This window comes from Vanacampus margaritifer, chromosome 10 (assembly GCF_051991255.1).
Source record: "Vanacampus margaritifer isolate UIUO_Vmar chromosome 10, RoL_Vmar_1.0, whole genome shotgun sequence".
Taxonomy (NCBI): Eukaryota; Metazoa; Chordata; class Actinopteri; order Syngnathiformes; family Syngnathidae; genus Vanacampus; species Vanacampus margaritifer.
In genome coordinates, this window is record NC_135441.1 from 27,729,809 (window position 1) to 27,742,521 (window position 12,713).

General features: G+C 37.7%; 2 protein-coding genes and 1 long non-coding RNA gene across 13 annotated transcripts in view; 1 reads left to right on the forward strand and 2 right to left on the reverse strand.

The window, feature by feature from the left end:
* The window catches only part of LOC144059406 (arf-GAP with SH3 domain, ANK repeat and PH domain-containing protein 2-like), a 24,439-nt gene extending 14,536 nt beyond the window's left edge, over nucleotides 1-9,903 (reverse strand). For 5 of the 8 annotated variants that reach the window (XM_077578482.1, XM_077578480.1, XM_077578478.1 and 2 more), the window contains exons 1-8: nucleotides 9,437-9,902; nucleotides 7,746-7,818; nucleotides 7,521-7,669; nucleotides 7,342-7,416; nucleotides 6,644-6,693; nucleotides 6,038-6,167; nucleotides 5,843-5,928; nucleotides 5,670-5,745 (exon numbers count right to left, since the gene is read on the reverse strand). In XM_077578482.1, coding sequence (XP_077434608.1) covers nucleotides 5,670-5,745; nucleotides 5,843-5,928; nucleotides 6,038-6,167; nucleotides 6,644-6,693; nucleotides 7,342-7,416; nucleotides 7,521-7,669; nucleotides 7,746-7,818; nucleotides 9,437-9,565 — 768 coding nt within the window. In that variant the 5' untranslated portion in view covers nucleotides 9,566-9,902. Of the gene's footprint in view, nucleotides 1-5,669; nucleotides 5,746-5,842; nucleotides 5,929-6,037; nucleotides 6,168-6,643; nucleotides 6,694-7,341; nucleotides 7,417-7,520; nucleotides 7,670-7,745; nucleotides 7,819-9,436 lie in introns of all 8 variants that reach the window. The other 3 variants (XM_077578481.1, XM_077578475.1, XM_077578474.1) reach the window with 2 other exon arrangements.
* On the forward strand, nucleotides 5,803-8,993 carry LOC144059413 (uncharacterized). The gene is made up of 2 exons (XR_013295658.1): nucleotides 5,803-7,652; nucleotides 8,227-8,993. It is a non-coding gene; the product is annotated as an uncharacterized LOC144059413 (long non-coding RNA).
* A 133-nt stretch (nucleotides 9,904-10,036) lies between the features above and the next one.
* fer1l4 (fer-1 like family member 4) overlaps nucleotides 10,037-12,713 on the reverse strand; it is a 29,284-nt gene continuing 26,607 nt past the window's right edge. Inside the window, exons 47-49 of one of the 4 annotated variants that reach the window (XM_077578470.1) lie at nucleotides 11,212-11,495; nucleotides 10,875-10,975; nucleotides 10,044-10,799 (exon numbers count right to left, since the gene is read on the reverse strand). In XM_077578470.1, coding sequence (XP_077434596.1) covers nucleotides 10,616-10,799; nucleotides 10,875-10,975; nucleotides 11,212-11,495 — 569 coding nt within the window. In that variant the 3' untranslated portion in view covers nucleotides 10,044-10,615. Of the gene's footprint in view, nucleotides 10,800-10,874; nucleotides 10,976-11,211; nucleotides 11,496-12,713 lie in introns of those variants that run through there. The other 3 variants (XM_077578471.1, XR_013295653.1, XM_077578472.1) reach the window with 3 other exon arrangements.

The following is a 12,713-nucleotide window of genomic DNA, read 5'->3' on the forward strand; positions in this document are numbered from 1 at the left end:
ACAGTATATATATATATATATATATATATATATATATATATATATATACACACAAATATACATATATATATATAGACAGAGAGACAGATATATAGATAGATATATAGACATAAAGATAAAGATAGAGAGATCTTTATAATCCAAAGAAAGAAATACACGTTAATGCGGAAAAATAATCATGCTTATTGTGATCTAGTCTTATACAAATAAGTTCGTTTTTTTTAGTAATGCCCCTCGATACGGTTCTCTTGTATGGCGATGCGCAATTAAGGCAGTCTCTGATTGGTCAAAGTCAGACTAAAGTATACAATACAATATTCATTTGTTGCATGTCTTTGCAACAGACATATTGCATGAGCCATTCGTGCGACAAGATCTTTTTTTTATATATTGTGCAACGTCTTGCTTCTGAAAAACGTATTTCAACATCAACATTCAAAAAGAAATCTAGTCACCTGGTCAACTTGGTCTGTGACAGCTACTGTATGTCTTCAGGTTGTGCGTCAGTTGAAACCTGGTACACAAAGAGAAAAATACATATAAAATTAAATTCTTAGTAACACGACTGACTGTACCTGTGCATTTACACAGTTACAGTACATACAGAACAATGAATAGGTTAAAGTAATGTGAATGCAAACTCATTTTATTTGCCATTACAAAAATAAATAAATAAATCTGTCTGCACTACAGGTTTGTGTAAATTGGTGACGTCTATTTTTCACAATGACACAAAAATAAGAAAATACACAGTCCTCAGAGTGTCCATACCTGACCAGAGTATGAATTGTGAGGACTGTATGTGTAACTCCAAGCCCTCAAAACGTATTTTAAACTCACAGTGTATAAATACACTGTCCTCAGAGTGTCAGTTATTCACAACTACGACATTGTGAGGACTGTGTATCTTGCGAGGGCTGCACAGTATTGACAAAACATGCGACATGGGTGTTTTATACAGTGATGGAGATTATTTTGACATTAAACATGGACCGAATATATATATCTTCATAATCTAATTAAAGAAATGCACGTACATGCGGAAAAATAATCATGCTCATTTTGATCTAGTTTTATCCAAATAAGGTTTTTTTTGTTAGTAATGCTCCTCGATACAATTCTCTTGTATGGCGATGCGCAATTAAGGTTGTCTCTGATTGGTCAAAATCAGACTCAAGTAGGGCCTGGCAATAAATCAAATTAATTGAATAAATTAAATTCAAATTGAATCGTTGAAAATTTGCTAAATCGTGAAATGTATTTTGTCTTCTGGATTATTAAAAACTGTTATAATGTTCTGTTACATCCAGATGTTATTGTGAGTTGAAATTTTGCACAAGTGGTGGCAGAATGCTGGATGGTTGGTTTAAAAGACTTTTTATTTAATTTTTTGGCCATATCGCTTAGCCTCAGACTAAAGTATACAAACAATCCAATATCCATTTGTTGCACGTCTTTGCAATGCACATATTGCATGAGCCATTCGTGCGCCAAGATATTTTCCACATATTGTGCAGCCCTAGTATCTCCACCCTCCACTAATGTCTTGCTTCTGAAAACTGATTTCAACAACATTCAAAAAGAAATCTAGTCACCTGGTCAACTTTGGCGCAGTCTGTGATAGCGGTGTCTTCATCAGGTTGTGCTTCAGTGGAAACCTGGGGTAGATGAATAGAAAAATACCAATACAATTAAATTCTTACTAAGACTAGACTGCTATACTGTAATTTCATGTAATCATGAATGTGCGACCAGTAATTCTAGTATGTCACATGTATGAAACAATATCCAAATGTCATGATAAGCAATCACGATATGATAATCAACATGATATTGTGAGGTTAGCGATACTCACGATAACTGTAAAAGTAAAATAAAAAAATAAGTCACAATATTGTAAAAAAATGAAATAAAAACAAAAAAAATTATATTGAGAAAAGAATGTACTTTTGCTTTTGAGTTATAATTAATCTTTTATGTTTTGTCAAACCTTGCACGATAACCCCCCCACCCCCAAAAAAAACAAAATTAAGTGTGACAACACACCATATAAACATACCATAGTGTTTTTCCATTGTAGTGAAATTCAAACATGAAAACCTTCTGGGCATCATGATACACTCTCAGCCTGTTTTCACGTTCCTGTTTGCTTATAACTTCTCCTCGATATTCAGTAGGAAAGACTCCCTTCTGAAAGGAGCAGGAACTGAACACTCCTCGACCTTACAAAGAAAAAGGGATACAACAGAAATATTTCATTATAACAGTAATGAAAACTAGGCCCATACTAAAGAATCTTTTACCAATACTCACCTTTGAATGAATTAATATATTTTATGGTGAAGCCATCCTTGTCTTTACCTAAGGATGAAAAATATGCTACCTCTTCTTTGGGTTTAACTTTTGCCCTCTGTGGCCTCATGACTGACATATCTCACTGAAGATAATGATCTAAAGCTATAGAAAAAAATGAGTTTCAATCAGTTTGATAGGTAACTTGGTGCAGATGTTTTGAAGTTGACTTTCTGTGGACCATAATATCCTGTGCAGTGTGCAGTAAATGTGCCAACGAAAATAAAATAGTGGATAGCACAGCTCTGCTAAATATTTGCATAAATTAAATGTAATGAACACTAACAGACTTTACTGAAATATTTCTATTTAAAGAACAAATTTAAGTAAACACAAATGCAGCAATTTACCAATACTTCATTTATACTGTACTGGTAATACTAAACCATTGTATATTTTCACATCACAAACCAGCCTATCAAACCAGCCTGTTATTGCTTTCCTCTTAAAAATTTCAATTAGCATTTATCTTACTCAACAGACGGTTAGCTCTGCTATGCTAACTGAGCTAACCGTCGCTAACAAAAGCGTAGCAATTCTAAATAATTAGCTGCAACCATCATAATCAACAGATGGTTAGGTATGCTAACGTTAGCTTAGCTGCACTTACACTGGACTTGCATTATAAATCATTTTCAGCAATGTACACAAGCGACCAACATTAAAATAAACAAGTTTCTGGAGGAAAAATTCGAGCTTCAAACCTACCTCATTAGCACAGCTACACTGCCATCACGTCTCGTGAAGTAATTAGAGCCGGGGGCGGTTCTCTATCGGGGCTGCTAGATGACGTCACTTCCGTACTCCGGGCAATATAATAAATCACATTTAAATCAACAAATTGGTTCAGTGTTGGATTATGAACTTTGTTGATAAGAGTGGCTATTGTTCTATGATTTACAGTGTCAATTAAAAAAAAAAAATAGATCACATTTAAAATTAACCCGAAAGGCTCATATACTAAATTAATTACCACAGACGAAAACAAAGGATATTATTGCTAGAATTATAGATAATTTTGTAATCGTTTAATGTGATTTCAGTTTGCTTTTTTAAAAAGTTATTTTTTTTTTTTCATTAACGAAAATGTTTTTTTGCTTTAGTAAATAAAATAACCTTGCTGCTGTCACACAGTTGCTGTCCGAGGATGTTTTGGTACTATACTTTAGTAATGGACGCATGTGTTTTTTGGCAAAATTGTGAGCGAGCCCAGTAACTTGGCTTAGAAGCAACCCTGCAAATGAATGGTCACATGATGCTTTACTGTTGGCATGAAGCAGGACTGATGGTAGCGCTCATCTTTTCTTCTCCAGACAAGCATTTTTCCGGATGCCCCAAACAGTTGGAAAGGGGGTTAATCAGAGAAAATAACTGTAACTCTTTTTTCCTTATTTTGGTCTGTGTTTATGGAATCCCTTTTTCACTGGTCACACCAGGCCATCCTCCAAAAGTCTTACTCCCTCACCATGAGTGTAGATGGACTCATACCTGCTTACTGCCATTCCTGAGCAAGCTCTACACTGGTGGTGATGTCCTTATCCCTGCAGCTGAATCAACTTTGGGAGATAGTCCTGGCTTTTGCTGGATTTTCTTGGGTGCCCTGAAGCCTTCTTCACTTAAAGTTTGTAAGGTCACTAAAGGAAATTACTTTAATTTTCATGGCAAATAGGGACTTTGCAATTCATCTAATCACTATAACATTCTGGAGTACATGTACATGCAAATTGCCATCATAAAAAAACAATAATAAGTCAGCACTGCAGATTCTTAGAAAATCAATGTCATTCTCAAAACATTTGGCCGCTGGTGTACAGAAAGATGTTATACTGTAAAGGCAGGGTTGGATGTTAAATGATGAATTAATGTACGGCACTGACAGTTTCTCTGTCTCTGCTGTTAACCATTGTACATTTTTAAATAAACAACCACTGAAATAATTAAATACTGAAATATATAATTAAATATCGTAGGGTATTTCATTATTTAATTATTTACTTAGGAAATGGTGGCTGCAAAAAAAAAAAAAAAAGGCTCTGTGTCTACAGACAAACATTCACAATACACAGCATTTTGAGAAAAAACTGAATTATGGAGACGTGCGTAATTGTGAGGACAGGTGATGGTCAGCCAATCAAATGCTGTGAAATATACACTGGTGTGAATTATTCATGAAGTGGTGCATTACAAGGACCTTCCTACAGGGGGCGCCATCAAATACACAAAAATACACAAATTCACGTAATTATGCTTTACAAGGACATTGGCTAAAACTTTGGATTTAAGCCTTCTACAGCCCTAGAAGCACTTCTGCATTGAAATAATTATGAGGACATGGGCTGTGTCCTCATAATTCAAAATGTCCTCGCAGCACGGCATGTATTCAGGTGAAATGTCCTCATAATACACAAAGGCAAACACATGAGCAATTGCCCACTCAGTTTGCTGAGTTTTTTTTTTCCCAATCCATACTGTGCCCCTCTCTTAAAGGTGCAAATATTGTGGCTGTTTTTTTTCCCCTTTATGTTTTTCTTCTTCTTCTTCTTCGAAAATGGTTGCGCAATCCGTCAGACTTCCCGCTCTGTCTCCCTCTGGTGGTCGTTAATTTTGTGTCTCTTGGACGGGTTTTGACTGTTAAATGAATTTCGCTGCTCTGAGCTCGTCACATGCACATTGACGACAATTTTCATTCCATAAATTGGATTCCATTTCTCACACCAGCAGCAAAAATACAATTCACACTAATTCGTTTTTTTTCCGGATACTCAGAAATAAAATACAATAAAAAAAAACGGTCAGGAGTGAAGGAACCTTCAGACCAGCAGCCAATTTTTGATTGCAAATTATTGAACTAAAATGAAACCAAATAAAATAAAATAAAAATTGAACTTAATCAAATAAACACTAACTGAAATAAAAATAAAGATGCAATGAAATGAATTAAAACAAAAAGTAATCTAAAAAACAAATAAAACAAGATATAAACAATAACATAAAATAACCTGAAATCAAATTAAAAAAAAAGATAAAATGATATAACATAAATACAGAAGAAAAAATACATATCTAGAAAAATAAAATAAAATACCATAAAATAGAAGAAAACAGAATAAATAAAATAAGATATGAAAAAACAAATAATAGCAAATCAAAATCTAATAAAATAAAAGATAATACCATAAAAGAAACAAAAACAAAATAAAAAATAAGGTTTAAAAAAATATATATATCAAATTATACTTTCAAAGAAAAAAATGGTGCAATAAAAAATAAAAACAAAATAAAAGATCAAATAAAGAAGGAGTGTTTTGTTGTGTTACCGAAGTGAGGACGCCGTTCAGCTCGTCCATGTACTGCTTCAGCCTCTGCGTGGTTGACACACACTCCTGCAGGAAGCTACACACACACGCGCGCACACACACACGCACGCACACACACACACGCGTTGGTCAATGACAGCCCATATTGTGTGTATTGTGTGTGTCTTGCGTACTTGTTGTGGCTGTGAAAATGTTTGATGAGGTTCTGCAGCAGGTCGACTCCTCTCTTGGTCTTGATCTCGTTCACCTTGATCAGATACTGGAGAACACACACACACACACACACACACACACACACACACACGCGTTCCCCACATGTGAGGAAGAGGAGGAGGAGGAAGAGCACGCAACCGGTCGGTCGGACGGACCTCGCACATGCCGAGCTGGAAGGCCCGCCTCTCCTTCTCCAGCTCCTCGGCGATCTCGCCGCCGCTCACTTGGCTCCTCACCATCCCGTACTGACGCGCCAGCTCGCGCTTCTCCTTCTCCACCTGCTTGCTGCACACAAAGACTCGCTTTGCTGACGAAACGCCAAACGGGAGCAATGCGGAAGAAACGCAACTTGTGTTTTGGGGCCGAGAGGCAAAATCAACAATGTTAGCGATTGCTTTATTTTTTCATGTTGTCAAATTGCTGCGAAATGCGGGAAAGTCGACTTTCATTACAGCAAAGATGAAAACATTGACTTGAATTGGCCAAATAGGGGGGAAAAATTGTTGCTGGGAAAAAACAAATCTCAGGGTGGATTTCTAGTCTCTGAAAATGATCGCTAGGCTGTTGTTAGCTTAACAAGCTAACATTGTGCTACAAATGTGAGGGCTGGTTAGCATGCACAGCGCCAACCTGTGGCGTCGATGGCGGCCTGCAGCTACTTGGCCTTTGAATGACGCCAATCACGGACACATTTTCACACGCTGTGTCAATGCTACCGTTAGCATCTGAGCACCGTCAAAATGTGGAACCGCCTCACTTACAATCGGCTCTCGTAGTCCCGCCACGCTTTGTCGAAAGGCTTCTTCAGGTCCTGCGCAAAAACAAACAAACATACAATATATATATATATATATATATATATATATATGGCAATGGAGACCAATGAGGCTATGGAGGACCAAAACTGACACAATTAAAAATAAATAATCGACTAAATAAAAAAATAGAAGTTAAAATAAAAATGGATATAAAAAATAGAAATATACATAATACATAATATAATACATCAAATAAATATAAATGGAAAAAAATAAATCCAATAAAAATAAAAACGAGATTAAAAAAAAATATCTAAAAAGAAATGTGGAAATAAGTACAAAAATAAATGTATAAATAGAATTAAATATCAATCTGCTCTCACATGTATTTATTTCATGCTACAGACGCTCTGTCAGGTGGAAACGTTATTCAAATGAGGGGGCGGTCCTAAGCGCGCCTTGGGTTGGGCTCCGCCATTGCAAACTGCCTTTCATGGAGACTTTCAGCAATGGATGACTAGCTTGAGTCTATTTATTTTTTGTATTTAATGTTTGAATTATATTTTTTCTTATATGTTTTTATTTTTACTTGAATTTATTTATTTATATTTCATTTTGTCAGTTGCGCTCCTCCAAATGAGGCATGGCACCCCGGTGGCCACATTAGAATAACAATCATAATAATAATAATAATTCCTCACCCCCTTCACCTCCCGCAGGTCGCCTTTCACCAGAGACTCCAGGAAGAAGTTGATGTTGTGCAACATGCTCTTCAACTACACGCAAAGGAATACAAACATTTTCATAAGTAATCCAAACACGACGTTTGGCTATTTTTCAAGCAGCAGGCCGGAGACGGAGCGCGTCCGGCGCCACCCACCAGGTTCTTCATGGGCGACAGCAGCTCCTTGGAGAAGTCGGCCATGCGCAAGAAGGCGGAGCCAACCTCCGCCTCGCCGTTGGACTGGCAGTTGATGGACAGCTTCTCCATGGAAAGGATGTACTGCTCCAGGTGCGACACATGCTCTGCTTCACACACGCCACCTTAGTCACACACCAGTGTGTGCGTGTGCGTGCGTGTGTGTGTGTGTGTGTGCACGTGTACCTTGACCCGATGTGTATTTGGCTTTGGCTGCTTTTTTCATCTTCTGCAGCAACAAGCGGTCGCTGTCCAGAGCCTGAAAAAAAAATGCAAACAATGTTTAATGTTAAATCATTTGTTAGCTGTCAGTATTTTTTTTTATTTTTTAAACTCTTCATAAAACAATTATTTTTTTCTAACCATTTTAGACATGATTGTATTATTTTCTTTGTTTCTTAGCTATATTTATTTATTTTATTTATTTATTTAAATTAAAATAAAAAAATTAAATTTATTTAATTTATTTATATGTTATTTTTGAACTATTTGGTTTTTTTTTTAATTGTTTTTTTTTTTCTTCCATTTGAGCCACAAAGCAATTGCTATTCATTTTATTTTTAAATAATTATTCAATATAAATGTTTCATTTTCTTCACTTCTGTTTGCTTTTTTTTTTTTAAGATTCTCATTTCCTAAAAGTGTGTTGATATTGCTCTCCAATCAGTGACGTATTTCCCGCCCACAAATGACCCGCTGAACCGCTGACCGGACGTCCTGGCAGCTTTGCAGAAACAACAAACGAGCTCACAGTCGCGTGTCGAGTCACGCGGCGAACACGCCGACAACGTTCTTCCAACATCATCATCATAACGTTGCTTTTTTTGACATGTTTGTCGTGTGATTGACGACCCCAAAGGACAATCACAAGAAGTAACCGTTTCAAAGGCTTGATGGTTTATTGATTTTAAGATTCATTCTGGGATTTATGACCCCCCAAAACTTATTAATTGCTTTGAAGTCTTTGAGGTCAAATTACGACCGACAGATGATACATTTCCAAATGCAGGTTTTTAATATAGAGTGAGATGGCCATCGTGTGATTTATGACCCCCGCTGTCAATGGTAGTAATAAGCGAAGGATTTGTTGAATTGGGATTGACCTCTAAACCACTTCAAGACTTCCAATGCAATGAGAAGTGAATCCTGTTCAGATGCTTGAGGTGTCAAAAATGATCAGCGTCACTGTTGTTTTTTCACAAAAAGTTTGTTTTCTGCCTTTCTTGGGCCAAAATGAGTGATTTGGGTGAACCCAACCCAGATGTTCTACCACGTATTGCTAAAAAATGGAATAAGGTCGAAACAAACTTTTTGTGTGTGGTGAAAGAAGAAAAATCTTTCATTTGGTAGTTTCTGTAATTCCATTGTCATAAAAAAAAATAAAAATTCTGTGAGCCTTCAAAGATCAAACCGAAGGCTCAAAATTGGCTGGCACTCAATAGGTCCTCTTTTTTAAAAATGGCTGACATTGAAACAATGACTTTAATCAACAATGTATATGGTCTGATAATAATAATGATAATTTAAAAATGAAAAGTAAAGCAAAATGTTGGTCACACTTTACGTTGCTTTTGACATTGTGATATCTTATCAATTGGTCATAAATTTAAAAAAATCTATATTTACAAAATATTTGTGCATTGAATATTAGGAGATGATTGTCATGACTATGACATGCTAAACAATAGCCAACTTGCGAATGACGTCAGAGGATTGCAAAGATGTTGTCTCATAGCAACGGGGAAGATGCAACAATTAATGATGGCAAAGTGGCACTGTACATGGGAACAGGGCGTTTTATTTGGGGGGGGGGGCGGGGTATCTGATGAGCGACCGGCTTCTCTCTGAAACCCCCACCCGGCGTACAGACTACTGACCTCCTCCAGCAGGTGCACGGTGCTCCGGCATCCGCTCATCTTGGACGAGAAGGACGACGTGGTGGGCGAGCTCCAGTCCTCCAGGACTTCCCCCACGAACTCGGACACGGACACGCACGGCTCCGGCATGCTCGGCTGCGGCTCTGAGCGATCGGACCCGGCGGGGCGACGACGAGACGAAGCGGGTGGCTGACAAAAGAGCGCAGCAGCCCGAGCAGACGAGCCGACGTCCGACACGCCTGAAGCGGCTTGGACGGAGGCCAAAAGCGGCCACGCGGGCCGACGCCGGCGCTGGTGACTCGGAACTCGAAGCGGAAGCTGGTGCTGTTTGGACTCAGCGGTACCGTCACGTCATCGTGTTCTGTTTGTTTTCTTTGTCTTTTTTGGGGTGGGTTTTTCAACGACGATGCTCCTTTCTTGCTTTACGCGAGCCGCATGTTGGCGCGCATGCGCACTGGGTGGCAGCGGCGCGCGCCGGGGAGGCGGGGCAATGCAGCCACGCCCACTCCATCCATCAGAAAATCAATCGAAAAGTACAGTTTTGTATACTTTTTAATTTTTTGGACTAAGTTTAATTCATATATTTTTTCAATATATGTCAATACATGTCCAAATATGGTCAAATTCATTTTTTGCCACTTCTATATGTGCTAAAGTCAGGGGGGAAAATGTATAGAAAACTTTGACTGAGCTTTCTAGAATAATAATTATTAAATAAATTATGGGTCAAAATTATGGAAGCGTATTGCATTCACTTGAATAAAAAACAAAAACAGTTTTTCCTCGGGCTTTGATTTCTTGTGCATCTTTTTTTTTAATTTTCAATTTCATTGAATCATTTTTTTGTTTTGTGTTGGTTTTTTTTGTAATGACATTATAAAATAATTCCAAATAACGGAAACAATATTAAATAAGAACAGAAAAATAATTCATCCTGTCATCCCATCAATTGAGTGCATAATCAGATGCAAAATTGATATGACATGGAATGAATGTTAATCAGATGCAAGCATTATCATGTTGTCACACTGGGACAGAAACAAGAAGCATGAAGTTCCATTTGGGCTTGTGGAGCCCAAAAGAGGGCCATTGGTCGCATGAAGTCCACTTTGAGGTGGGGGCCAAAAGGAAGAAAAAGGTTGAGCGGCTTCTCTCGTCTTCCCTCCAAAAGGCGGCTGCTCATCCTGCGGTGACGAGAAGTCCGGTGATGTGCTGCGGCAGCGAGTACACCAGCAGGCCGAAGAACAGCGCCACCACGGCCAGAAGCAGCAAAGTCATGATGAACTTCTTGAACTTGGCCCAGATCAGGAAGACGAACGTCCTCATGGGGTTGACGAACCACGTGAAGCTGGTGGTGGGTCGGCTGCAAGCGGCGCCGCGTCACGCAAATCATTGCAATCACTCGCTGCTTTTTGACGTGTGTGCGTGTGCGTCTTACTTGGGTTTGTCCAAAGGTTCTGGTTCCTTGCGGCCTCGTCCAACCGGATTGGCCTCGGCTTGCTCCAACGTCACCAACTGAAGTTCCGCTTCCACCTTACCCTGCAAACACACACAAATGTACACACGTGCACACACTTTTGAGTGTCATGTTGGCGTCGTCTTCCAAAATGGGAATCAGTCGACCGCCGTTAATATTTAAAAAAAAAAATTCTGTTTCTATGGGATTTTGTCGTTTTTTTTGTCAAAACAAAACAAAAATAAAGCACAAGTGAATATTTTGAGTTTGATAATTGTCGTTTGGAGTCGGGTCGGAAGAAGGAAAGCGTGGCAGTGACCATGAGCAAGTGGACGCTTCCGTCGCTGTCGGTGAACCGCACGTCGTGCGTCTTCACGCCTTTCTTCTTCTTCTTCTTCTTCTTCTTCTTCTTGGCGTTTTCCTTTCTGTCGCGCTCCGCCTCCTCGGCCGTCTGGCGGCGGGTGAGAGGCCACCAACCCTTCAACTTCTTGGAGCGGAAGATGGAGGCCCGCGGGCCGGCGCCGTCCTTGGCCATCTGCGCCGTGCACTTGCCGGACGACTTGGCGCCGCGCACCACGTCGCTCAAAGCAAGATCTAACGAGCCTTCAACAAACAAGCGCACATTTCAACCTTGTTTTACTGCAAACAAGCAAAAACTTGTACGACGGCCATCAAGTACACAATGCTTGCTTTTAGTTGACTTCTTGGATAATAGAAGAAATGCTTCTCAAACTATTACACTATTACTATTACTACACTCACTATTTTTTGAAAACTCCCTCTCTCTCTCTCTCTCTCTCTCTCTCTCTCTATATATATATATATATATATATATATATATATATATATGTATATATATACACACACACACACATATATATATATATATATATATATATATATATATATATATATATATATATATATATATACATATTACTTTGTTTCTCTCAAAAATGTAAATTCTTTTTAGCTCTTTGACTGCCAAAAAACGTTAAATAACGTTTAGTAAAATCCTATGGAGGAGTGCCAAAGACGTTAAAAGACGTTTTTTTTTTTTTTTTAAACAGAGGTGAAACTAACCATTTTCTATTGTTGATTACTGAAAAACGGAATAAGGTAGAAACAAACTTTTTTTTCTGATGAAAGATGAGAGTCCAATCTTTCATTTGGTAGTATTATGTGTTTCCATAGTCCAAACACATAATTTTCTATGGACCTTGAAAGATCAGTCAAAATGCTTAAATCGGCTGGCACTGGCGACATCCCGTTTCTGAAAACGTCTGGCAGTCAAAGAGTTAGCATTAAATACTTTTTGGGGTGAAAATAGAAGTTTATTTTTTATTTTTTATCATTTAAAAAAATTCTAATAATTATATTTTTTGCTCCTAAATTTAGGGCACATCTGTGTTTTTTTTTCTCAAAATATTAAATATTTTTTGTTGTAAAAGTATACAAAAATGTAATTTTTTTTAAACAATACTAAAAATTCTTTCAAATATTTAACCTTTGTGTTCCAAATGTTGAACTGCATTTTTTTCCCTCCAAAATATGAAACGTTCTCTCCAAAACACACCATGTATGCCTTGAAAATGACTATTATGCCCCAAAAATGACTTTTTCTCCAAATATATGTTTATATTCATGAAAGAATAGGAAAAAAAAACTGTTGACTTTTTTTTTAAAGATGAAACATTTTTCAAAAAAGTATTTTACAAAAAATACTCCACATTATTCACAATTTTTTCCCTATTTCACTTTTTTTAATGCTCATTTTCTCTCAGATATTTAATTTTTTCTCTCAAAAGAATGAAGTATTAA